At 49.4% G+C, this 26,919-nt stretch overlaps 2 protein-coding genes across 4 annotated transcripts in view; one reads left to right on the plus strand and one right to left on the minus strand.

Annotated features, from left to right (window-relative positions):
* Positions 1-2,494, minus strand: part of Col5a3 (collagen type V alpha 3 chain) — a 47,649-nt gene extending 45,155 nt beyond the window's left edge. For 2 of the 3 annotated variants that reach the window (XM_057766797.1, XM_057766796.1), the window contains exon 1: positions 2,291-2,493. In XM_057766797.1, coding sequence (XP_057622780.1) covers positions 2,291-2,378 — 88 coding nt within the window. In that variant the 5' untranslated portion in view covers positions 2,379-2,493. Of the gene's footprint in view, positions 1-2,290 lie in introns of all 3 variants that reach the window. The other variant, XR_009056984.1, reaches the window with a different exon arrangement.
* Positions 2,495-7,314: 4,820 nt separating this feature from the next.
* On the plus strand, positions 7,315-14,375 carry Rdh8 (retinol dehydrogenase 8). The gene is made up of 6 exons (XM_057766859.1): positions 7,315-7,417; positions 10,807-10,968; positions 11,657-11,836; positions 12,823-12,916; positions 13,901-14,084; positions 14,160-14,375. The coding sequence occupies exons 1-6, from the start codon at positions 7,315-7,317 to the stop codon at positions 14,373-14,375; spliced, it is 939 nt and encodes a 312-aa protein (XP_057622842.1).
* Positions 14,376-26,919: the final 12,544 nt, after the last annotated feature.

A 26,919-nucleotide genomic window follows, 5' to 3' on the forward strand; every position in this document is an offset into this window, starting at 1 on the left:
ATTAACCCCAAGGAGATGTCTCCCACGCCATGCAGGGGAAAATCTGACCAAATTACTGAGTGGGCGGCTGGCTGTGGAAGATGACAGCATTTGCCTGTGGACCGTGGGGAAATGTGTGAGAATCTGAAAACACAGGAGTGATCTTCTGTCCGGGTGGCAGATGGGGTTGCCTGGGTGTGGCCTGCGTTGCACATTCCTGGAGCCCCAGGAGTCTTGTATTCTGAGGTCACATGACCCCAAGGTTGTGAGAGCGTGAGAATGGGGCATAGGCCAACACGGGGTTCTCCACATGGGCAGGAACCTCCCGATAATGAGCAGAAATTAGGAACGTGGGGTCTGTGTATGCCGGTGGCCCCTGAGGGACAGAATGCATCTTCCTTTACTTCTGGGTGATGATCTAGATCATAGAAGCCCTGGTCATCCATCACTTGGAGAATCATCGTGTCCTCTGACCATTGCCACACGCAGAACCCTAAGAGGCGTGGTTGGGGCTCCAGGCCAGATGCTCACAGCTGGGCATGCGTCAGCGATGACTCACCCGTCCCTTAGCCCTGGGGACCCTCTTGGGGACCCTGAGAAATTCTTCAGGAAAAATCACCCCAGGATCTTGCAGCTGGGGTGCGAGGCAACTTCCACTTGACCACCCCCGCAGGCGCTCAGCCCCACTCGGTCCCTCGCCGGGACCCGCCGCACCGCCTCGCCCCTCGCTGCCGCCCTCCCGAGGGCCCTGTCCATGGTGCTGATGTTGTGGCTCTTGGGAGAAGGGGTGGGGGAGGGGAGGTGGGGGAGGGGAACCAATTTCGGGCAAAGACGTGCAAAAGGGAATTGTGTGGGTCAGAGAGTTGGCTGAGGTGGGGTGCTTGCTGCCAAGCCTAATGACCTGAGTTCGATACCAGAGACCCACGCGGTGGAAGGAGACCTGACCCTCGAAAATATCATCTCAGCTATACACACTCTGTGGCACAAGTGTGCATACACACATACACACAAAGAGATAGATAGATGATAGATAGGTAGATAGATAGATAGACAGATGATAGATAGATAGATAGATAGATAGATAGATAGATAGATAGATAGACAGACAAGACAGACAAAGATAATTTTAAAAAGAGTTCCTGATATGCCTACTTCATTCACCGCCAGCCTCAGAATCAGTCACTCCTGTTCCCACACACAATCATATAAACCCCAAAATCCCAACGACAGCCAACCAAAGACAAATAAACACATCGGTAACACACACAATTGCTCTAAAAATCATCCCCATGGTTTAGGGGTGAAACTTGGTAGAAAGAGTGCTTGCCTAGCATGCTGGAGTCCATCCCCAGCACTGCATAACCTGCCATCCCAGCACTTGGAGGATAGAGGCAGAAGGATTGGAAGTTCAAGGCTACAGCCTGGCTACATGAGACCCTATTTCATGTAAGGGGGGAGGGGGTACGGGACGGACGGGACGGTTACAGCGCCAGGGCCACACTGAACTCTCACATCTGACTACACACTCTCCCAGGGACTGCCCTGTCACCCACATTTACACAATCCCAGTCAACCCTCACCCCCAAGTGCACACAAACCTCTGTAAACTACAGTTGTTATTTTTTTTTTTAAGGCAAGCTCTCATATAGCTCGACTTCATATAGCCTCAACTATATGAAGTCTTGGGGTACATATGAACTCCACTATTATGCTGGATTTTATTGGTACCGAGGATGAACCCCAGAACTTAGTACAAGCTAGAAAAAGTGTCTACCAACTGAGCTACAGCCCTATGCTCCACCGACCCACCCCGTTCCTCTTTAGAGACTGGGTCTGCTTATGCAGCCAAAGATGCCCTTGAATTCAGGTAGCCCAGACTAGTCTTTTTTTTTTTGGTTTTTCGAGACAGGGTTTCTCTGTGGCTTTGGAGCCTGTCCTGGAACTAGCTCTGTAGACCAGGCTGGTCTCGAACTCACAGAGATCCGCCTGCCTCTGCCTCCCGAGTGCTGGGATTAAAGGCGTGTGCCACCATCGCCCGGCACAGACTAATCTTGAACCAGCAATCCATCTGACTTTTCCTCTGGAGTGTTGGGATTGCACCACGCCCGCAGCATTCATCTTCACACGCCAGCTCGTAAACACAGACACACGTTTCCTGGCAACAGCCCCCTCCCCAGTGTCACATAACACACATCAGCTAGGGTCTCCATATCACCATGGCACCCGTTACGAACGATCTCTCCCTTGCACACACGTCTTGGAGTCTCCCTTGCACCCCCAAATGCTATTCCAGCCCTTCGTCCCGCCTCACCAGCCAGCGTCCAGGACACGAGCTGCAGGGAGGCCAGGAGCAGGCAGAGGCCGGCCCGAAGCTGGTTCAGTCTCCGGCCGTTTCTCATCTCAGCGGGGTTCCAGTGCGCTAAGGCCAAGGGGGATGTGAACTGGGCTGCGGAGGAGCAGCCACTCTGGGCACCCTGAGGCTGTGAGGATCTGCAGGAGACTGCCTGAGACCCCGCCCTGGCCGCGCCCTGCACTCTAGCGCCCTGGTCGGGCGGGGCCCGGGCGGCAGGCGGGGGAGACCCACAGCCGCACGGAAAAAGTTTGCGAAGTGGACGCCACACGCTGATTGGCTAGCTGAGATCTGTGGCCCTTCTTGCCGAACACCACTACTTGGAAGATGGGTCACGCCCACCAGCCCTAGACTCCCGGAGTGGGGGCGGGGGAGTCCCAGAGTAATGCTAAATCTTCGCCTTTGGCGGGCTCTTTGCCTAGTTCTCTCAAAGGCTGTTTCAGCACGATCAAACCTTCAACCTCAGAGCTCGCGAGTTAGCTCAGTAGGGAGCAGCACTTGCCACTAAGACTAACGATCTCTGTCCGGGAATCCACATAACGGAGAGAACTGACTCTCAAGAGTTGTCCTCTGACACCCCGGACACAAAAAAATTAAAGCACCTAAACTAAAGACGTAGTGGTGCACACCTTGGGAGGTAGAAGGCAGGTGGAGTTCTGTGAGTTCGAGGTCAGCCTGATCTACTGAGTGAGTACCAAGACAGCCAGAGCTGCCTCAGAAAATATATAAACAAAAGCAAGCCTTCAGCCTCCCCTCAGACGTGGAATCAGATACCTGACTCTTTCTGTCACACGGCCTGCAAAGGAAGGGAGAGCTCCCAGCATCACCCCAAAGCCTGCACTTTGGGACCTCACTTCTTCCATAATCCTCACCTCAGATCCCAAAACTGTCCTAGCTACTCTCTACCCCTCCTTTAGTCCACATGCACCTTGGAATCTGGAATTGGATGCCTGGTACCATCCTTAAACTCTCACCATGGATCCCAAACACATGTCTAGCCTTCCATCCAACTTCCGTGTACATCCATGTGTTTGTGTGTGCATGGGTGTGTGCACACGTATACACAGTATCTGGAGATTGGACAGACGCTGGCCGTCTTTCTCTGGCATCTTCCATCTTTACCTTTTGTGGCACGGTCTCTCATCAAACCTGGAGTTCTCCAGTTTGGCTAGGATGGCTGGCCACTGACCCCCATGGGTCCTCTGTCTCCCTCCACAGGGACTGCGTTCCAGGCACGGGCTGACGCACTCCGGTTTTTCTATGGGTGCTGGGGATCTGAACTCAGGTCCTTGGATTCGGGTCCTCACGCTTATACAGCAAACACTTGAGACTGAGCCATCTCTCCCCCTCAAACTCTATTTTTTCTTTCCATTTTATGGAGTGGGGATAAAGCCCAGTGCTTCTTCTTATTTTATGAACAGTCTGCCACTGAGCCCCACCCCAGGCTGTCCCGCAAGCTTTTAATCCCCAAAGAAAGAAATTGGCTTCCATCCCTCCATTCCTTCTGCCTCACCCTGAAATCATTCAAGGGAGACACCCACCCCAATTCTAAACCTTCATCAAATGAGACTTCCCAGGGTGCCCAACCCCATTCTGCTCTCAGCTGACTGGCTCAGACAGGCAGGAGTCAGGGGAATTCGCCCAGGGAAAAACCTAAGACATGAGCCTGTTTCCAAGTGCCACTCACAGGGAACTGGGAGGTGCCAGACCAGAGAGCTCACTCCCAGCCTGGGTTCCTCAGACAAAGAGTCTCTGTCCCTGGGGAGAGGGGGTGGGGCCTGTGTGGCTGGAAGAGATGGGGTTCCCTACTGTAGAGGGAGAAGAGAGAATCTCCTCTCCCTAGAGCCAGCCTTTTCCAAATAAAAGGTGATCACAAGTCCCTAGCCCTGGCCACCTTGCTAGGAAATTCTTCCGGTAGTCTAATTTTTTTCAGCATTTATTCTTCGTGCATGCACGTTCTATGTCACCACTCTCCAGGATAGTTAAAAGACAGTTTGGGGGAGTCATTTGTCCCTTCTTCTACCGTGCAAGTCCCTGGAATTGAACTCAGGCCACTGGGCTTAGCAGCAGAAACCTTTATCCACTGAGACACCTGGCTACCCCTGTCTCACTTCTTGACATCCAGCTGACTTTTTGAGGGGAGGAGATGCTGGGACAAATACCAGGCCTTGTGCACAAGTTGTGTCTGCACTTGCTCTGACTGACTTCTGTCAGTGAAGACTTCCGGGAACTCTCTTTCTCTTCCCCAGCAACTAGACCTTTGCCGTGCAGAGATAGAGATGAGAAAGAGAGAGAGAGAGAGAGAGAGAGAGAGCAGTCACTCACTCTGTAAGCTCACTGACACGCCATAAGAAAGCTTCTAGACTCACTTATAAGCCTAGCCGCGGGGGTATGAACTGTGATCCTAGCACCTGAGAGGCAGAGAGTCTCAATTTCAAATCACCTGGGCTACAGAGGGGGACCATGTCTCCAAAACCACAAAAAGTTGGGGGGTTGGTGAGAGGGCCACAGGGAGAAGATGCTTGTTGTCAGGAACCCACAAGGTAGAGGAAGAATACCCCCACACCTGCCCACTGACCTCTGAGTGCCTGCCATGGCATGTGGGCACTCACACTCACAAATAGATAAATGTAGTTTTTAAAAAGGAAAATGACCAGGTATAGTGACTGAAGAATGAGTGTGTGCATTAGAGTACTACTTAGCAGTAAAAAAAAAAAAAATGACATTTTGAATTTTGCATGCAAATGGATGGAAATAGAGAACACTATCCTGAGTGAGGTAACCCAGACCCAAAAAGATGAATATGGTATGTGCTCACTCATTAGTGGATTCTAGCCATAAACAAAGGACATTGAACCTATAGTTCACAAGCCTAGAGAAGCTAAATAACAAGGTGAACCCAAAGAAAAACGTATATAGATCCTCCTGGAAATTGGAAGCAAAGAAGATTTCCGGGCAAAAGTAGGAAGCATGGGAGTGGGGTTAGGGGTGAGGGTGGGGTTGGGGGAAGGGGAGGGGAGAGAGAGAAAGGAGAAAGGAAAGACTGAAGAGAGTTTGGGGGAGTGGGAGGGTGGAGATGGAGGAAGAGCAGATATAGGAGCAGGGAAGAAGATATCTACATTAAGGGAGCCATTTTAGGGCTGACAAGAGACTTGACTCTAGAGGTGTTCCCAGGTGTCCACGGGGTTGTACCCAGCTAGGTCCTTGGGCAGCAGAACAGAGGGTGCCTGAACTGTCCTTGCCCCACTATCACACTGATGATTATCTCGAATATCACCACAGAATCTTCGTCCAGTGACGGATGGAGATAGAGACAGAAGAGCAGAAGGAGGAAGAAGATGAGCAAGGAAGTCTGGACTGCGAGGGGTTTGTCCACCCACTGAGACAGTGTGTCTGATCTAATGGGAGCTCACCAAATCCAGCTGGACTGGGACTGAATGAGCATGCGATCAAACCCCACCCTCTGAATGTGGGTGAAAATGGGGGCTGACTGAGAAGCCATTGATAAAGGCACTGGGACTTGTTTCTACTGCATGTACTGGCTTTTTGGGACCCTAGTCTATTTGGATGCAAAGCTTCCTAGGCCTGGATGTAGGGGGGAGGGCCTTGGACTTCCCACAGTGCAGGGTTCCCTGCCCTCTCTTAAGGAGGGAGGGGGAGGGAGGAGGGGAGTGGGGGAGCAGGAGGGGAATGGGAGGAGGGGGAGGAAGTGTAAATTTTTGAATGGAAAAATAAAATAAATAATAAAATAAATGAGTGTGTGTGCACTATTAGGGCTGGGCCTTGAGCTGATTCTCCATTTATGTATGTATGTTTGTATGTACGTACGTAAGCATTTGTAGTTGAGACAGGTTTGAACTAAACCACCCAGCCTAAAGGAAAACAGCCATTGAACATGGTGATTAAAGGCGCACACCTTTAAACCCAGGACACAGGAGACGGAGGCTGGTGCATCTTTGAAGTCTAATATCAATTCCAGGACAACCAGGGCTACATAAACCCTGTCTCAAAGAAAAAGAAAAAGAAAGAAGGAGGGAGGGAGGGAGGGAGGGAGGGAGGGAGGGAGGAAGGAAGGAAGGAAGGAAGGAAGGAAGGAAGGAAGGAAGGAAGGAAGGAAGGGAAAACAACCAGTCTATATGTCTTAAGAAATTTCCTTTCGCCGGGCAGTGGTGGCACACACCTTTAATGCTAGCACTCAGGAGGCAGAGGCTTGCGAATCTCTGAGTTCAAGGCCAGCCTGGTCTACAGAGTGAGTTCCAGGACAGGTAAGACTACACACAGAAATCCTGTTTTGAACAACAAAATTTTTTTAAAATATTTATTTATTTATTATGTATACAATATTCTGTCTGTGTCTATGTCTGCAGGCCAGAAGAGGGCACCAGACCTCATTACAGATGGTTGTGAGCCACCATGTGGTTGCCGGGAATTGAACTCAGGACCTTCGGAAGAGCAGGCAATGCTCTTAACCACTGAGCCATCTCTCCAGCCCCAACAAATTTTTTTTAAAAAAATTAAAAAACAAGGCCGGGCGGTGGTGGCGCACGCCTTTAATCCCAGCACTTGGGAGGCAGAGGCGGGAGGATCTTTGTGAGTTCGAGGCCAGCCTGGTCTACAAGAGCTAGTTCCAGGATAGGCACCAAAAACTACAGAGAAACCCTGTCTCGAAAATCCAAAAAAAAAAAGAAAAAAAAAGTAAATAAGCAAAAATCCCAGACTGTCCATCCTCTTGCCTCATTTTCCAAGCCAGTGCTGGAATTACAGGCCCTTTAAGAGGAAGCATCTGCTTAGATGAGAGCTGCTGAGTTTGACAGAGGCTGCAGCTGCTGTCCAGGGCCAGCCTCTGCCAGGTCCTCCCTCGACCTCTGGGCTCTGCAGGGGATCCGGTGACTGGGGCTTAGGAGAGAGGTTAGCTGAAGCTGTAGGTCCTGTGCGGTGCGGGAGGGGCCGTGCAGGTGACGTCACAGGTTCCTGAGAGGATCAGCATGGCCTCCAAACCTCAGACTGTGCTCATCTCTGGTTGTTCTTCGGGGATTGGCCTTGAACTCGCTGTTCAGCTGGCTCATGACCCCAGACAACGTTACCGGGGTAAGTACTAGCTCGTGAGGGTCACAGTTTCTAGTACTATCTCTATTATCCCACCCTCCTGAGTGTAGGAAAGACCCTGGACACAGAGGGAAGCCCTCTATTGCACTCACTTATGTAACTCTGTCATCTCATATATGTTTCTTTTTTCTTTAAGATTTATTTATTTGTATTTTATGTGTATGGGTGGGTGTTTTGCCTGCATGTGTATCTGTGCTCCACATGTGTACCTGGTGCCCAAAGAGGTCAGAGAGGGTGCTAAATACCCTGGAACTGGAGTTAGAGACAGCTATGAGCCAGCCTGTGGGTGCTGAGAACTGAACCCGGGTCCTCTGGAAGAGCAGCCAGAGCTCATAACCTCTGAGCCATCTCCCCAGCCCCTCACATGTATTCTTGAGTACTGGATGACAGATAGGAAATGTTATGAAGAAACTGTGTGTGTGCACGTGTGTGTGTGCGTGTATGTGTGCGTGCATGTGTGTCGTGTGTGTGTGTATGTGTGTGTGCGTAAGATGTAGACCAATTGGTAGTGTGTTTGCCAAGAATGCACAAAGCCCTGGGTTCTATGCCCAGCGGTGATAGCACACACCTGCCCATAGTCACAGCACCCAAGAAGTGAACAGGAGGATCAGGAGTTCAAGGTCAGCCTCAGCTAAACAGCAAATTTAAGACTAGCCTAAGTTTACAGGAGACCCTGTCTTGAAAGGAGAAATTAAAAAAAAAAAAAAAAAAAACCCACAAGAAAACAAATTAACCCCAAGCCCGGCCCATGACAGGGCACACCTGAAATTCTACTACTCAAGGAGTTGAGAGTGGAGGATTCTGAATTCAAGGTCAGCCTAGTTCATGTAGTGATATCTATCTCCAAATAAAATAAGCACGCAAACAAAAACCCTCAGCTCCAGATAATGTGCATTAGGAGAGGGGAGAGGAGAGCAGCAATAAGATTTAAAAAAGAAAGGAAGGAAGGAAGGAAGGAAGGAGGGAGGGAGGGAGGGAGGGAGGGAGGGAGGGAGGGAGGGAGGGGGGAGGGAGGGAGGGGGGAGGGAGGGAGGGGGAGGGAGGGAGGGAGGGAGGGAGGGAGGAAGGAAGGAAGGAAGGAAGGAAGGAAGGAAGGAAGGAAGGAAGGAAGGAAGGAAGGAAGGAAGAACTGCAGGCTGGGAATGGTGGTGCTGGTCTGTAATCTTAACGTTCCGGAGCAGAGGCAGGAGGATTGTGGTAAATTCAAGGCCAGACTAAGCCATATAACAAGAGCTTGCCAAAGAGAGAGAGAGACAGACAGACAGACCGCAGCATGCCCAGTGGTAATAGAGCCAGGTACGGTGGCAGCACAAGCCTGCAATTCCAGCACTCAGGAGGCAGAAACAGGGATCTATGATTCCGAGCCCAGCCAGGGTACAGAGCGAGCACTGACTGCTCTTGCAGGGTATCCAAGTTCTACTCCCAGCACTGACATGGGGCTCTCAACCATCCAGGACCCCAGTTTCAGAGCATCCATCAGGCACAATACAGACAAAAATATTTATACATATAAAGCAAATAAATAAATCTTGGGGGGGGGCTGTTGGGGAGAAGCTGTCACAGAAGACACCTCAAAGGAAGCAGGCTTAGTGTCCCCACTAAGCCGGATTACAGTTCCAGGATGAAACTCTTACCGTTTTACAGTAAACCTGACCTTGGGGCCTTAAAGGAGCCTTTAACTAGTGCAGCCGTGCAGTTCACGACCGTGCCGTGCAGGCCACCCCTGGATCCTCCGGCCCACAGTATGTGGGAGAGGAAGTTGGCAGGCGTCATCACTTGAGAGCCAGCTGCCAGGGTGAGGACATCACCCCAGTTGGCAGAGTTGATTCTCCCAGCCTTCTGGGTTAGAGGTGGGCACAGTGTGAGACATGAATTTCCCCTGTGAGCAAAGCTGCATCCCTGTGGGTGGGTAGACGTCTCCTAAGGGGCCTACGACGGGGCTCAGCAGGTGAAAAGGTGCTTGCCACAGAGCCAACAATCTGAGTTCAATCCCTGGGACTGAACGTGTACGGTGAAAGTAGAAAACCAATTATTAAAATTGTCCTTTGAGCTATGCACACACACACACACAAACAATATACAAAAATAAAACTTTCTTTTTCTGGTTTCTTGAGGACAGGATTTCTCTGTGTAGTTCTGGCTGTCCTGAAACTCACTCTGTAGACCAGGCTGGCCTCAAACTCACAGAGATCCACCTGCCTCTGCCTCGCTGAGTGCTGGGGTTAAAGGCGTGCGTCACCACCACCCAGCTGAGTACATTTTTTTTAAGAATAATATTGCTAAAGAGGGTTCAGTTTGCTTTGTTGTTGTCGCATCCTCTGTGTGTGTGTGCGCGCAGGGGTGTGTACATGTGTGTATATGCTGGAGACAGAACACAGGGCCGGTTACTTGCTAGACAATTGCACTACCCTCAGCTGCATCCCTAGTCTTTTATTGTTTTGGAGACACCACCTCACTGTGCAGTCCATGTTGACCTTGAACTCAAGACCCTCCTAACTCAGCCTTCTGAATGTTGGGAGGCAGGCATGTGCCCAGCTACAGGGAGTGCTAACTACCTAAGATCATTCTAAGTGTCTAGTCTGTCATGTAATCCTACCCAGGGGGGAACTCACTCATTCTCTTCTTCCTCGTTTTAGAAATGAGACACTAAGGCTCTAAGGCTGGGGGCCAGTTGGCAGAGGAATGCTTAGCACAAAAGTCCTAGAGATAACCTGACAGTTGGGGCTCACACCCTTAATCCCGGCACTCAAAAGGCAGAGGCAGGCAGATCTCTGAGTTCCAGGTCAGCCTGGTCTACAGAGAGAGTTCCAAGACAGCCAGGACTACACAGAGAAACCCTGCCTTAAAAACAAAAATCAATAAATAAATAAAATAAAACAAATCCAACAACAAAGTGCTTTCCACACAAGCATGAAGACCTGAGTTCTATCCCCACACCCGGGTAAAAAGGCCAGGCTCAGCATTGGAAAGGCAGAAGGAGGTGGAGCCCCTGCGGCTCAGCGGATAATGGAGCTAGTCTATTTGATGAGTTCCAATTCAGGAAGAGACTGAGATGGCAAGATGGCTCACAGGTAAAAGCATCTGCCTCCCTTCACTCCCCAGAACCCACAGCGCAAGGAGAAAACTGATCCTCAGTTGTCCTCTGGCATCTATGCATGTGTGATGGCCCATGCACGCGCACTCACACACACATACACACATATACACATTTAATTTGGGGAGGGGGTAGCTGTCTTCTAAGGAATGACACCCAGGATTATCCTGTGCCCGTACATACACATGAACAGACGCTCACACGGACACACACATCCTACAGAAACACACAGGGTAAAGAAGCCCAGCACCTGTCCAGTTCTGCTCTCTGCCTCCAGTGGTGGCCACTATGAGGGACCCGGGGAAGAAGGAGCCGTTGGAGGTAGCTGCTGGAGAGGCACTCGGGAAGACACTCAGCGTGGCCCAGCTGGACGTGTGCAGTGACGACTCAGTGGCTAAGTGTCTGAGCCACATTGAAGGAGGACGAGTGGATGTGCTGGGTGAGACTTGGAGGGTCCTGGAGTCACCTGCATACACTTATCAGCTCAAGCATTCACCCCTAGCATGATGACAGCTTCTAGCCCTGGATAAAGGAGTAGACCAGCTGGCCACGCGTCAGGAGTACCAATCTGTTCATTAGAGATGCCAGACTTTGGGGGAGGGCCTCCATGGGAGAGACATCCCCACACAAAAGAGAAAACCATATGTGGTTGGGAAAATTACTTCAGTGAGTCACTCAGAGACAGGAGGATGATGAAGCGGCCACTCATGTCCCTATGGAGCCTGCTAAGGCGGGTGGGTCTGGCCATCTTGGTGCAATTTTGGGGCAGACGGGAATTGCTCATGGATGGTATGACAAAGATTTGGTTTCCAGTAGATCTACCCACTCTCTCAGACCCAGAGGCCTGTATAAAAACCAAACTGCTTGCCAGGCGGTGGTGGTGCATGCCTTTAATCCCAGCACTTGGGAGGCGGAGACAGGGGGTTCGAGGCCAGCATGGTCTTCAAGAACTAGTTCCAGGATAGGCTCCAAAGACTACAGAGAAATCCTGTCTCAAAAACAAATAAAACAAAACAAAAAACCAAACTACGTAATATCACCTAGTTCCACATGTCTCCTCCTAGACTTGTTGTGAGGACTCAGGTCCTGAGGGTGACCCGAGCAACACTCTCTGTGCACCCCCTTAGTGAACAACGCAGGAGTAGGCCTTGTGGGGCCCCTGGAGGAACTCAGCCTAGCTACTATGCAGAACGTGTTCAACACCAACTTTTTTGGGGCTGTCCGTCTGGTCAAAGCTGTGCTTCCAGGAATGAAGAGGCAGAGACAGGGTCACATCGTGGTGGTCAGCAGTGTTATGGGGCTCCAAGGTGAGTCTGGGGCCTCCCCATCTAGGATTTCATGGTCCAAATAAACTTGTCTTTCTTTCTTTCTCTTTCTTTCTTTCTTTCTTTCTTTCTTTCTTTCTTTCTAACTTTCTTTCTTTCTTTCTTTCTTTCCTTCTTGTTTGATTCGAGACAGGGTTTCTCAGTAGCTATGGAGCCAGTCCCGGAACTCGCTCTGTAAAACAGGCTGGCCTCGAACTCACAGAGATCCACCTGCCTCTGCCTTCAGAGTGCTGGGATTAAGGGCGTGCACCACCACTGCCCCACTTGAGAAGGATTCTGAAGCCCAGGAAGGAAATGTTCTGGGATTGATTTACTTTGTCTGTCCTGAGGTAGGAGTAGGCAGTAATGGTACGCACGTCACAGACAGTCAGTCACATGCTAGAATCAACTCCACTTCTAGATATACCTGATATATCCTTCCACTCAAACCCCTGAAATCCAAAAGACAGAAAGCCCCGATCAGGCCCTAGGGATGTATATAGTGTTGGAATTCTGAGACTCAGCAGAAAGACAGAGATCGATTTGTGATGTCTGCCACCTACTTATCATCTGTGCTCCTGGGATCTTCTGCTTCCTCGAATCCTTCTTGACTCCCTCCCTTCCTCATCCTGACACACTCTGTGACTCCTTCCCCAGCCATGCACTAACTGCACTGCAATGGAGAAAGAGTAACAAGTCACTGTGCCCATGGACCGCGGGGATGCCTTAGGAAAAGGGCCATGCTATATATAGAGAGGGAAGTAGGGGAGGTTCCTGGGAGCAGGTAGAGCTGGAAGGTGGTGACACATTATCCAGAACAACCTCGCCCTGATGCCCATTGCACAGTTCCTTGCATCCATGACTCTGTCCCCTTAGTCAACACTCAAATCCTCCTTGCTCTGTGTTCCAAAGACCTCATCACCCTGGGACCCACGAAGTCTCTCACTGGCACACACACCCCCGAGTCCTTCTCCCTCCTCCACTTCCAGGTGTCATGTTCAACGACATCTACGCGGCCTCCAAGTTTGCCCTGGAAGGATTCTTCGAGAGCCTTGCTATCCAGCTGCGTCAATTCAATATCTTGTGAGTTGAGCACCAGGGCAGCCACAGGGAAAGGGAGACGGTGAAGGGGGTGGCCAGCTAATAGAGCCGGCACTAGTGAGGCCCAGTCCACGCTGAGGACGGGCAGACAGTTCACGGTGGCTTGGGAGGAAGAGACATTTCTCCAGCCACACGGTCACTGGTAAGGAGCCCGCAGTCCTGTGAACAGCCCCTCCCCCACGGAACTCACTGGGTCACAAAAAAGAGAAAAACATGAAAGTAGAAAGGGGCTGGGAGGAGGGAGGGGTTGGCGGGAGTGGGAGGGGTGAGAGGGTGAAGATGATCAAAGTACATTATGTACATAAGATGCCCATTATTAGCCAGGCGTGGTGGCGCACACCTTTAATACCAGCTCTCAGGAGGCAGAGGCAAACGGGCTTCTGTGAGTTTGAGGCCACCCTGGTCTACAAGAGCAAGTTCCAGGACAGTCACAGCCAGGGCTGTTACACAGAGAAACCCTAACTCAAAAAAAAAAAAAAAAAAAAAAAAAAAACTAAAGAAAGGGGAAAAATGGAAATCCATTATTACCCATAAATAATATATGCTAATAAAATCTTTTTTCAAAGTGGGAGGAAGGTGAGGGAAACAGGCTGAGAGGGAGACTGGGATGAAGAAAGATGAAGTAATACCAAGAGGGCTGGGGCTGTGGCTTAGTAGAGCACTTGCCTGGTGTGAGAAAGACCATCCGGTGCTGAAAAGTAATAATAACAACAGCAGTAATAATAAAAACGGAGGGACCAGACCTCGTGGCGCACAATGTCCCAGCCCTCAGGAGCAGAGACAGGCAGGTTTCTGGGCTTCAAGGCCAGCCTGAGCTACAGAGTGAGTTCTAGGACAGCCCTGGCTACACAGTGAGACCCTGTCTCACAATACCAATAACAATGATACCTGGAGAAAAAGAGTGAGGGGAAAGACAGTGAAGGAGTTTGCTGAAGCCCGGCATCCATATCCCGGCCCTCCTCCCAGCGTCTCAATGGTGGAGCCAGGCCCGGTCATCACTGACTTTGAAGGAAAACTCCTGGCTCAGATTTCCACGACGGAGTTTCCGGACACTGACCCTGACACCCTGGGCTACTTCCGGGATTTGTACCTCCCAGCCTCCAGGGAGCTCTTCCGCTCTGTGGGACAGAGCCCACGGGATGTGGCCAAGGTGAGTGCACAGACGCCGTGGCTCAGGATGTCAGACGGTGTTGTAAGTCCTAGAACTCAGGGTCCCCTCTTTTAGGTCATCGCCAAGGTCATCGGTTCCACCAGACCCCCACTCCGAAGACAGACGAATGCTCGCTACCTCCCGCTGACGGTACTGAAGGCCATGGACCCCTCTGGAAGCCTGTACGTGAGAACCACCCACAGGCTCCTTTTCCGCTGGCCTCGCCTTCTCAACCTTGGTCTTCGATGCCTGGCCTGTGGCTGCCTCCCAACACGTGTGGGGCCCGGATGAGCAGAGCAAAGCTGACCCCTTCCACCCTGGACAGCAGGGCTGTGCCCCTAGATGATACACACTGACTTTTTCACTCACCCAGGCCCATGGGGGAAGAAATGTTGACAAGGTCTCACTTTGTAGACCTGGAACTCACTATGTAGACCACGCTGGCCTCAAAGTCACAGAGATGGGGCTGGCTCAGCCTCCCAAGTGTTGAAATAAAAGACATATACCACCACACCCAGCTAACTTTTTTGTTAATATGTAGGCTGGCATATGTGCCAGGGGTGCCCTCAGAGGCCAAAAAAGGGCATTAGATCCCCTGAAGCTGGAGTACACAGTCTGTGTGAGCTGCCCAGCAGGGTAGTGGGAGCTGAACTTGGGTCTCAAAGGACCCTCTTAACCTCTGAGACACCTGTCCCACCAAGCCTTTTTTTTTATGTGTGTGTGTAGGTGTAGGCGCACATGTGTGTGACTGTGTGTGGCTGTATGTGCGTAGGCACCTGTGTACATACATGTGTAATGGCATCTTTCCCAATTGCTCTCCACCTCACACACTGAGGCAGGGTCTCCCAGCAGCACGTGATCAGGTGTGGCGGTACAGACCAACAGTCAGCACTCTGGGGTGTAGAGACAGGAGGACCAGGAACTCAGGACCATCCCCTTGATCTTTAGGCTTAAAGGTGGAGGTAAGGCCTCCATTTGAACATCATTATCTCCCCAAGAGCCCCTCCACACTATCCCTATTTGACTTCATCATTCCCCACGTTACCCATTTTCGGGGTGCTGTGACTTTCCACTGAGACCCTGAATGGTATATGTATGTATAGGGCTGTGGGGGTGACCCAGGGCAAAGGCACTTACACCCAACCTGACCACCTGAGCTCAATTCCTGGGACCTACATGGTAGAAGGAGACCAACTCCTGTTAATTGTCCTCTGACCTCTGCCTATGCACCGCGGTGTTCATGCATACATGCATGCATGCATGCACACAGGCATGCACGCACACACACGGAAGTAAAAAAGAAAGAAGTGTAATTTAAAATTCACAAAAAAAAGGATTCCTTGCAGTTTGGGGTTCAGTGAGAGGCAGAGGGGGGAGGGGTTCAGGCTCTGCATCCCTCTGGATTTCCTGTGGCTGAGGCCATGGGCCCCTGGACTCACTATACATTCCTATGCTGCTGAAATCACACTGAGTCAGACTCAGCTGCAGAGAAGGGAGAATCCTCATCGCTAAGAGTGGTAACGATACAAACAAACACACAAGGGGAGGCCGGTGCTAAACACTGGCTGGATACTATTGCTGACCCAACAGGGAGACTGGCCCGAGTTCAGACACCGCTGGAAACAGGCCCGCTACACTCCCGCAGCCTCCCAGACCTCCTCAGCTTGGCCAGGACAAACCCATCCTGCAGCCATTCAGGCTAAAAGTCACCTGAGTCCTTCCCTTGACACTGCAGCTATGGCTTCCTCCCTCCCCTCCCTCCTCCCGCCCTTCCTTCCATCCTTCTTTCTCCTCTCTCCCCACTCCCAGGAGATTCCACCATGCCAATCTTGTGCTCTAACACTGAGCAGCCCTCTACCAGCCTTTATTACTTTTAAATGTATTTATTTACTTTTTTTGTTTTCTGTGTATGAGTGTATGTAGATATGTGCACCAATTGCATGCATTGCCTGAGGAGGCCAGAAGAGGGCGCTAGATCTCCTGAAACAGGGGTTACAGATGGAAGCTGAGCCACGGATATGGGTGCTGGAAACCCAGCCCCATCCTTTGCAAACATTGCAAGTGCTTTTAACTTGAAAGTTGCCACTTTTTTTCTGCTGTGGCTGAGTCAGGAAAACCTCTACTAAAGGAGCTGCGGCAAGGTGCCAGCAAACAGCAGGAAGTTGTGCTAAACTGTGTGTGTCTGTGTGTCTGTGTCTGTGTATGTGTCTGTGTGTGTGTTTGTGTGTGTGTGTCTGTGTGTGTGTCTGTGTGTATGTCTGTGTGTATGTGTCTGTGTGTGTCTGTGTGTGTCTGTGTGTGTCTGTGTGTGTCTATATGTATGTCTGTGTGTGTGTCTGTGTGTATGTGTCTGTGTGTGTGTCTGTGTGTGTCTGTGTGTGTATGTGTGTGTGTCTGTGTGTGTCTGTGTGTGTCTGTGTGTGTGTCTGTGTGTGTCTGTGTGTGTCTGTGTGTATGTCTGTGTGTGTGTCTGTGTGTGTCTGTGTCTGTGTGTGTGTCTGTGTGTGTCTGTGTGTGTGTCTGTGTGTGTCTGTGTGTGTCTGTGTGTGTGTCTGTGTGTGTCTGTGTGTATGTGTCTGTGTGTATGTGTCTGTGTGTGTGTCTGTGTGTGTCTGTGTGTGTGTCTGTGTATGTCTGTGTGTGTGTCTGTGTGTATGTGTCTGTGTGTATGTCTGTGTGTGTCTGTGTGTGTGTCTGTGTGTGTCTGTGTGTGTCTGTGTGTGTGTGTCTCTGTGTGTCTCTGTGTGTCTCTGTGTGTGTCTCTGTGTGTGTTGTCTAGAATTCCTTTTCAATCCCTCCCAGGTCCTACATGGATTCAGTTGGCCACATGAGTGCCAATTTGTTGGGGGAGGGAGCCACTTGTTTATCCCGGCCACCCAGAACCAAAATAATCACACAGAAACTGTATTAATTAAATCACTGCTTGGCCTATTAGTTCTAACTTTTTATTGGCTAACTCTTACATCTTAATTTAACCCATCTCCATTAATCTGTGCATCACCATGAGGCTGTGTCTTACCGGCAAAGATTCGGCATGCCTGACTCTGGCAGCTCCATGGTGTCTCTAAGACTCCGCCCTTCTTTCTCCCAGCATTCAGTCGAGTCCTCCCCACCTACCCAAGTTCTGCCCTATCAACAGGCCAAGGCAGTTTCTTTATTCATTAATGGTAATCTCAGCACAAAGGGGAATCCCACATCACCTCTCTTTTCTGTTTAAATAAAAAGGAAGGCTTTAACTTTAACATAGTAAAATTACATATAACAAAACAGGTATCAAGGTAGAATTACAGTTACAATATTTATATCTACTTTATCTTTTATCATTACTAAGGAAAACTATAACTATCTATCTATTCTTTTTTGTTTGTTTGTTTTTCGAGACAGGGTTTCTCTGTGGTTTTGGAGCCTGTCCTGGAACTAGCTCTTGTAGACCAGGCTGGTCTCGAACTCACAGAGATCTGCCTGCCTCTGCCTCCCGAGTGCTGGGATTAAAGGCGTGCGCCACCACCACCCGGCTATCTATCTATTCTTTAACTCCATCAAAGATTCCAGAAGGAAATGATATTACCTAAGTAAACAGGAAGTGCATTGTAAGCAACTTCCAAAACTCTAGAATTGACAGAGACATCTCACTGCCTGGACAGTCACCCAAAGTCCTTCTGTATCATTGGGGCATCCATCTTCAGCCTACAGGCCCATAGTATCTGGCAGACTCTTCCATGAAGTAGGAAATTTTAAAGACAGTTCAGTCACTTTCTTCTGTATCCTGCAAAATGTCTCGCAGACTCTTTCATGAAGCAGGAACCCTGAACAATTGTCTCACCTATAGGCAAGTTCAGCAGTCATTTCTCTGTGGGTCCTGCATGTCCAGTTAAGCAGTCCAGGAAATAGCAGTTTCTTGCCCAAATGACTAATCAACTCCATAAGGAGCCTCTTCGATGCCCATCATCTTGAAGTAATTGGTGCTGCCAGGGGCAGATGTGTCTCATTGTCATGAAAAGTCCTAACTTCTTAAGACATTTTAAATGCCATATTCTGAAGGGCTCTGAAAGATTTGAAGAATACCTAACTAGGGGCTGGAGAGATGGCTCAGAGGTTAAGAGCATTGCCTGCTCTTCCAAAGGTCCTGAGTTCAATTCCCAGCAACCACATGGTGGCTCACAACCATCTGTAATGGGGTCTGGTGCCCTCTTCTGGCCTGCAGGCATACACACAGACAGAATATTGTATACATAATAAATAAATATTTTAAAAAAAAATAGCTAACTAATTGAAATATATCTCTATATATCTAGAAAACATAACATGCCTACAATCTTGACTATTATTTAGATGACTATCTATTAACCTATATTTCTTAATTATACATTACATTTTTAAATTAACCACACAAACCCCATATATTAATCAAGGGCAGAAATATACATATACAGCCAATAGCCTTTAAGTTAACCGCCCCCTGGGCATGGCCTCTTATACTATTTATGCCGAGGTAAAGCATGCATCTGGCCTCTTTTCCAGCTGCTGGATTCGGTTGCTGTTCTTCGTTTCAGCAGAGGGTATTGATTCGACATAGATGTGAGTCTACCCCTAAGTAAATAACCATCTATTATTCTCAATTCCGAGCTAGTGTGGGATTTCTTTTAAGCGTCCATCTTCATCTAACCACCGAGCCAGTGGTTCAGTTCTATGCATCAATGCAGAAGGCCCGTAACAGCCATGGTAATACTCCAGGGAAGCCAGCATGAAGACAGCAGCCCTTCAGGGTAGAGGCGAGCTTCAGAATGCTCACGCAGCAATAGCGAAGGCAAAAATCCAAGCCAAGTTATCTCATGAACTCTGGCACTCATGTGAAATGATGTGTTCATTCTAATGTTTATATAACAGCAAAAAAACACCCTGGAGACAGCCCATTGATCCATCAGTAGCAAACCAGCCCCAGAAATGATTAGACAAGACGGAATGCATTGCAGGTTTGAAAGAGAATGAGGAAGCCCTGTTCGGGCTTCTGCAGAAAATGCTCCAAGATGCATAGTCAGGAAAAGAACTCAGCAGACTAGCGAGATGGCTTAGCAGGTAAAGGCACTCTCCACCGAGCCTGAGAGCCTGGGCTCAGTTCCTCGGACTCACACTGCAAATGGAGACAGCCAGCTCCGCAGCTGTCCTTGACTGTGGCAGTCAAGGTGTAGCAGGCTCACACCCGCCTACCCATGCGAATAAACACAGGTTTAAAAAGAAAAACGAAGAAAGAAATTAAGATCCAAACTTGGTGTATGGCATGCTGCTCTCAGTGACAGGGTTTAAAAGAATGTATTTTTTCCATTAAAACATTCTCTCCTAATAATTCTAAAAATATGATAAAATATTCACAATGTAAAATTTACCCTCTTAATTTTCTTTTCTGAGTTCAGAGTCTCACATAACTGAGGCTGGTCTCTAACTCCTGATCCTCCCACCCCTAGCTATACGTGCTAGGATTATAGGCCTGGGCCACCACACACAGCATTAGTCGTTTTTTTTTTAAATATGATTTATTTCTGTGTGCTGGTGTTTTGCCTGCATGTATGTCTGTGTGATAGTGTCTGATTCCCTGACACTGGAGTTACAGACAGTTGTAAGCTGCCACGTAGATGCTGGGAATTGAACCCAGGTCCTCTGGAAGAGCAGTCTGTGCTCTTAACTGGTGAGTCATCTCTCCAGTCCCAGCTTCAGTCATTTGTAAAATTAAAACCAAAGCTCGGCGGTTAGAGCACTCATTGCTCTTACAGAAGACCAAGGTTGGTTTCCAAACACCCACGTTAGGCAACTCGGGATCATCTGTAATTTTAGCTTCAAGGGGACAGCACCACATGTCTACACACTCACACACACACACACACACACATACACACACTCCTCACATACACTCACTCTCACACACATACCACATACACACACCAGCCACACACACACAAATAAAAGAATCTTTTCAAAAAAAAAAAAAAAGAACATCACAGAATACAGTTACTTTCATTTATTTACTTTTGGTTTTCGGCTTTGTGTAGTGATAGTTCATTTGTAATTTTTTTTTTTTGGAATTTTTGAGACAGGGTTTCTCCGTAGCTTTTTTGGTTTTCATTTGTAATTTAATAAATAAAACTTGCCTTAAGATTAGAGAGTAAGCCGTGCAGTGGTGGCGCACATCTTTAATGCCAGCACTCAGGAGGCAGAGGCAGAGGAATCTCTGTGAGTTCAAGGACAGCCTGGTCTACAAGAGCTAGTTCCAGGACGGGCTCCAAAACTACAGAGAAACCCTATCTCAGGAAAAAAAAAAAAAAGATTAGAGAGTAAAACAGCCACCCTGGTCAGCCTTACAGACCAGACAGTGGTGACACACACCTTTAAACCCAATGGCCACACTAGTTTGTAGTGGTGCATGCTTTTAATCCCAGCCCTAGAAAGGAATATAAAATGGAGGAGACAGCTCTCACTCTCATCCTGAGATTCCTGGAGGCAGGATTAACATTTCAGACTGAGGTTCAGGTAAGAGCCGGTGGCTGGCTGTTTTGCTTTTCTGACCTTTTCTGAACCCCAATTTCTGTCTCTGGGTTTTTACTAATCGTGCTATAGCTCTGTCTCTGTGTGTGTGTGTGTGTGTGTGTCCTTACGCCTGTGGAGGTCTCTCCTCTCCTTCTGTCTTATTGCTGTGGTGCTGTATACTCCCCCTAGCTGCTCCATGAACTTCTGGGCAATTCTCTAGTCTCCTCCGCCTTCCACCTCCATAGCCGAGCTGAGATGACAAATGAGCACCACCATGTCTGTCTTTTCACAGGAATTCCAGGGACTGAACTCTCTAGGCTTGCAAGGTAAATGCTTTTGCCCATGGAAGCATCTCCCTGGCCCTAGGGTTTTGGTTTTGGTTTGGTCTGGGTTTTTCTTTGGGAGGAGGTGTTTTCTGTTTTTGTTTTTTGAGAGAGTTTCTCTGCATAACAGACCTGGTTGTCCTGGAACTCAGTTCAAGACTGGCCTTGAGCTCAGAGATGTGCTCCACCTCCCAAGGGCTGGGATCAAAGTATGCACCACAAGGCTCAGCTTTTTTTTTTTTCTTTCGGCCTTAGGTTTGTTGGTGTGTGTTTGTCCATAGCCCAGGATGGCCTTGAAATGACTATATAGCTGAAGATGGCCTTCCTGTCTCCATCTCCTGAGTGCCAGGACTAAGGTGGGCATGACCATGCCTGGTTTATTGAATACTATGAATAGAACCTGTTTCTTCAGATGCACCAAGCAAGCACTCTGCCAACTAAGCCACAGCCCCAGCTGTTCTAAGACAGAGTCTCACTATGGATCTCAGGCTGGCCTCATTCTCATGGTGATCCACTGCAGCCTGTCCTCAGGTCTTTCCGTTGGCAGTTACCTCAGTGAAATAAGAGCGTCTTTCTTCCCTCTCCAATGCTGTCGTTCCTTCACTGGACACATGTGTTAGCTTTTTAGCCTTTGTATATATAAATAAGATGTGTGTGTGTGTGTGCGTGCGTGCGTGCGTGTGTGTGTGTGTGTGGACTCCCAAGCACCACAACACACGTGGAGGTCACTGGACAACTTCGGGTGTCAGTCATCAGCTCCCATCTTGTTTGGGACAGTCTCTTGTTCACCACTGCCAGTACCAGGCTGGCTGATCCTTGAGCCCCAGGGTTCCCATCTCCAGCTCCACTTGGTGTAGGAGTGCTGGCTACAGACAAGCTGGCTTCTTGTCGATTCTGAGGGTCCAAACTCAGGTCCTCACACCTGTGTGGCAAGCACTTCCCCGTAAGCATCTCCTCATCCCTGAGATGTCTCCCAGCCCCCCAGCCCTCCTACCTTTTGGGAAGGGAGGGGGTGACAAGGCTTGTCTTGTGCATGTTGCCTAGGTTAGCCTCGGCCTTCCCAGAGAGCTCATGTGTGTCACTTGGCCTGCTGACCACTGTCTGATCCCAGCCTAAATGCTGCTTCCCCCAAGAGGCCTTTCTTGACTACCCAAGGTGCACCGAGCTGGCAGCCCCCCCCCCTGTTCCCACTGCTTCGTCCTCTGCCGTCCTGACAGGTGTTCACACCCAGAAGGACAAATGCTAGACAAAGTCAGTTCTGAATCTTCTGTCTCTCTCAGCACCAGGTCAGTGTCCACAAAGGTGAGGCAGCCAGACCAGCAGACAAAGCCTTGAGAAAATTAAAGATGGCGATCAGATGCCCTCTGGGAACTGTGTGAGTCTGTGTTATCCCAGCAGTGGGAGCTGAGGCAGGAGGATTGTGAACCTGAAACCAGTCTGGGCTCCATAGTGAGTGTAAGGCCAGCCTAGGCTACAAAATACAAACAGAGCAGTGGGGATGGCTCAGTGAGCATTTGCTGGAATCCCAAAGACCAGTGTTGAGAGCCCTGAACTCACACGATGCAGACACAGTAGGAGCAGAAACAACTGCAGTTCAGGAATGAAGCAGGCCTGGGGGTCCATCCCAGCACTCAGGAAGTAAAGGCAGGAGGGTCAGGAGTTCAGGGTCAACCTCAGCTAACAGAATGTCCTTGGAAACCACAGAGCATTCTTGATGGGGTCCACCTGGCAGAAACCATTCGCTGGGCAGCGGCAGCGCACGCCTTTAATCCCAGCACTCGGGAGGCAGAGGCAGGTGGATCTCTGTGAGTTCAAGACCAGCCTTGTCTACAAGAGCTAGTTCAGGACAGGCTCCAAAAGCTACAGAGGAATCCTGTCTCAAAAAACCAAAATAAAATAAAATAAAAAGAAACCATGCCTTTCTGGTTTGCCTCAGTTCCTTATCTATAAGCTCAAGGCCTTGCAGGAAAGACTGCTCTGTGCTGAACCGTCTAGGTGTTAAACTAGTTATCAGCCCTTGCCAATTACACGGATACTGGTAATATCTTCTGGTCTCCTGAAGCCTGCCTAGCCTTTTCCCGGGAAGCCCTGGGCTGAGCGCCCTGGAGGAGGCGGGCGGCCCCAGGACACTCGCGTCTGCTCAGATAAGTCCTTGCAAGGCCAATCCCCAGGTCCAGGGAGGGGAAGGCGAGCTGCAAGGCAATCGCAGCAAGCAGCTGCTCAGGGCAGGAGGCCAGCACCGCCTCGCTCGCCAGCAGCATTCCTGCGGGGTGCGGGAGCGAGGAGCCCTGCCAGTCACCGGCTCGCTCGCGCCCCCTCGTGGCCAGATGTGGACTTGAACATTTATAACTAGACCCCACCGCCAGTGGAGAGGTTGAGGCAGGAGGACTACTGCGAGTTCCAGGCCAGCTACCTAATGAGGCCTTGTCTCAAAAATCAAAACACCAGCGAGTAGGTTGTAGGGCTGTGACTCGGTTGGTAGGCAGCCTGCCTGGCAGGCCCGAAGTCCTGGGTTCCATGCCCAACGTCACATAAGAAGTGTCTGTCGGCGCCAACCTGAAATCCCAGCATTTTCAGGTAAGGGGGGGGGGCGGGACACGGGGACGGACACACGGACGGACGGACACACACGACACCGGAGTTTAAGGCCAGCCTAAAATACGTAAGACATATAGTGAGTTTGGGGACTCACATGGACTCTGTTTCAAAACAAAAACAAAGGCTGGTGAGAGCGTCTACTGCCAGGCCTGAGGACCCGGGTTCGATCTCTGAAAGAAACAACTCCTGCATGAGTGCGCACGCGTGCGCGGGGACACACACACACACACACACACACACACACACACACACCAGGCAATTCTATACCAGCCCACAGCCCGGATTTCAAAATGACCCAGAGGAGCTACACCTTCCCCCCTCCCCCTCCCGTGTGTGCGTCCCTGCCACCCCCCCACCCCCGTCCCCACCCCCAACCCCCATCCCTCCCCCGCCCGCCCGTGTGTGCGTTCCCATCATGACGGACTGTACACTGTAAGATTAAATAAAACCTTTGCTCCCGAAGTTGTTTTTGGTCCTGGTGACAGAAAACAAAGTAGGGTACCTGCCCACCTCGACTCTGTGAATTCCCTCTTCACCCAGGATCGTTAAGGATGCTGTGTGGCCCTGGGTATGATGATCAACCTCTCTGTGCCTTGTTCTTACATGCACAATTTATAGCAAGTATTTTCTCTATTCTGGGACTCAGTTTGTCCTCATCTGTAAAATGGGTGAGTAATGATGTCCCCCCCCCATTCATTAAGTTGCTGAAACAACTAAAAATCGAAAAATTAAAAGAGGGAGCCACGTCTGTGTCAGAAATACGCAAGACCTATAGTATTTCTGTCCTGTTCAGTGCTGTCCAATGATTCAAGGTTAGGTCTTACTCACTTTTCCCATTGCTGTGATGAAACATCTGACAGGGACTGTCTGTCCTTTCGGTGCCTGTGTGAAGACGCCACGACCAAGGCAACATAAAAGAAAGAGTTTGAGCCGGGCGGTGGTGGCGCACGCCTTTAATCCCAGCACTTGGGAGGCAGAGGCAGGCGGATCGCTGTGAGTTCGAGGCCAGCCTGGTCTACAAGAGCTAGTTCCAGGACAGGCTCCAAAACCACAGAGAAACCCTGTCTTGAAAAAAAAAAATCAAATAAGGAAGGAGGGTTTACCTTGGCTCACAGCTCACAGAAACAGTCCGTCAAGGCAGAGGGTGTGGCTGCTGAAGCAGGCGGCTGGTCACACTGCACCCACAGTCAGGAAGTGGAGGGAGATAGAAGCTGATGCTCAGTTTCTCTCCTGGATGGGCTTGAACTCACAGAGATACACCTGCCTCTGCCTCCTAAATCTCCTAAGTGCTGGGATCAAAGGCCTGAGGCACCACCGCCCAGGGGTTTGTCTCCTCCTTTGTTCATTCTTAGCTCGTGAACCGGTTCTGCCCACACTCAGCCGGTTCTGCCCACACTCAGCACGGGCTTCCCACCTCAGCGAGCCAATCTAGAAACTGTCTCAAGGTAGTGCCCAGAAGCCTATCTCCTAAACGATTCCAGATCCTGTCACAGTTGGCAGAAGATGTGTTTCAGTTGATGGTGAGCCAAGTTTAACCCCCAGTTCCCACTTAAAGAGCTAGGCATGATGGTACATGTTATAACCCCAGCCTGGGGAAGCAGCAATTTTCTTGCCTAATTGCACAGGTGAGCCCCAGGCTAGTGAGAGACCCTGCCTCAAAGAGTAACGTGGAGACGAAAGGCGTGACGGTGGACACCTTTTTTTTTTAAGGGTTTTTTTTTGTTTGTTTGTTTTGTTTTTAAATATTTATTTATTTTTATTATGTGTACAATATTCTGTCTGTGTGTATGCCTCCTGGCCAGAATAGGGCACCAGACCTCATTACAGATGGTTGTGAACCACCATGTGGTTGCTGAGAATTGAACTCAGGACCTTTGTGAAAGTGCTCTTAACCTCTGAGCCATCTCTCCAGCCCCCGATGGTGGACACCTTTAACCCAGAACCCTGGGGACCAAGGCAGGTAGATCTCTGTGAGTTTCAGGCCAATCAGGTATACATAGTAAGGCCATGTCTCAAAATAAATAAATAAATAACATGGAGGCCCAGAGAGATGGCTCAATGGGTAAAGGAATTTGTCACAAAGACTGATGACCTGGGTTCCACCCCTGTGTCCTCTGACCGCCATATGCATATACATACAAGTGCACATATATCACATTCACACATGAACACAGAGATAGATATATACCCCACACACATGGACACACAGATACATACACATCACACACACATGGACACATAGATATATACACACCACACACACATGAACACACAGATATATACACACCACACACACATGAACACACATATATATACACACCACACACACATGAACACACAGATATATACACACCACACACACATGGACACACAGATATATACACACCACACACACATGAACACACAGATATATACACACCACACACACATGGACACACAGATATATACACACCCCACACACATGAACACACAGATATATACACACCCCACATGCATAAACACACAGATATATACACACCCCACACACATGAACACACAGATATATACACACCACACACACGGACACACAGATATATACACACCACACACACATGAACACACAGATATATACACACCACACACACATGAACACAAGGATATATACACATCATACACACATGAACACACAGATATATACACATCCCACACACATGGACACACAGATATATACACACCACACACACATGAACACACAGATATATACACACCACACACACATGAACACACAGATATATACACACCACACACACATGAACACACAGATATATACACACCACACACACATGAACACACAGATATATACACACCCCATATGCATAAACACACAGATATATACACACCCCACACACATGAACACACAGATATATACATACCCCACAGACATAAACACACAGATATATACACACACCCCACACACGAGCACACAGATATATATACACACCTCACACACATGATTCATCACCACACTGGGCACACAAAGGCAATCTCTAAATGTTGATCAAATGCTTTTCTTTGTAATTCGCTGGACCTGAGATGTGTGAGGTGGGGTTCAGGGAGAACCAAATTAAAGAAAAAAGTGACAGGGATGGAACTCAGAGCCCCAGACACCCTCACCATTGGTCTATACGCTTCCCTAGGTCCCTTAGCGTCACCTTCAACACAGGGAAACACTTAGCGAGGGACAGAGGTCAGATCACCTAGCCAAGTGCACTGGCTGGTTTTGTGTCATCAGAGAGGAAGGAGGCTCAGCTGAGGAAATGCCGCCATGAGAGCCAGCTAAAGGAATTTTCTCAATTAGTGATCAGTGGGGGAGGGTCCTCCCATTGTGGGTGGTGCCATCCCTGGGCTGGTGGTCC

The sequence above is a fragment of the Chionomys nivalis genome, chromosome 4 (genome assembly GCF_950005125.1).
Source record: "Chionomys nivalis chromosome 4, mChiNiv1.1, whole genome shotgun sequence".
NCBI classification, from domain to species: domain Eukaryota; kingdom Metazoa; phylum Chordata; class Mammalia; order Rodentia; family Cricetidae; genus Chionomys; species Chionomys nivalis.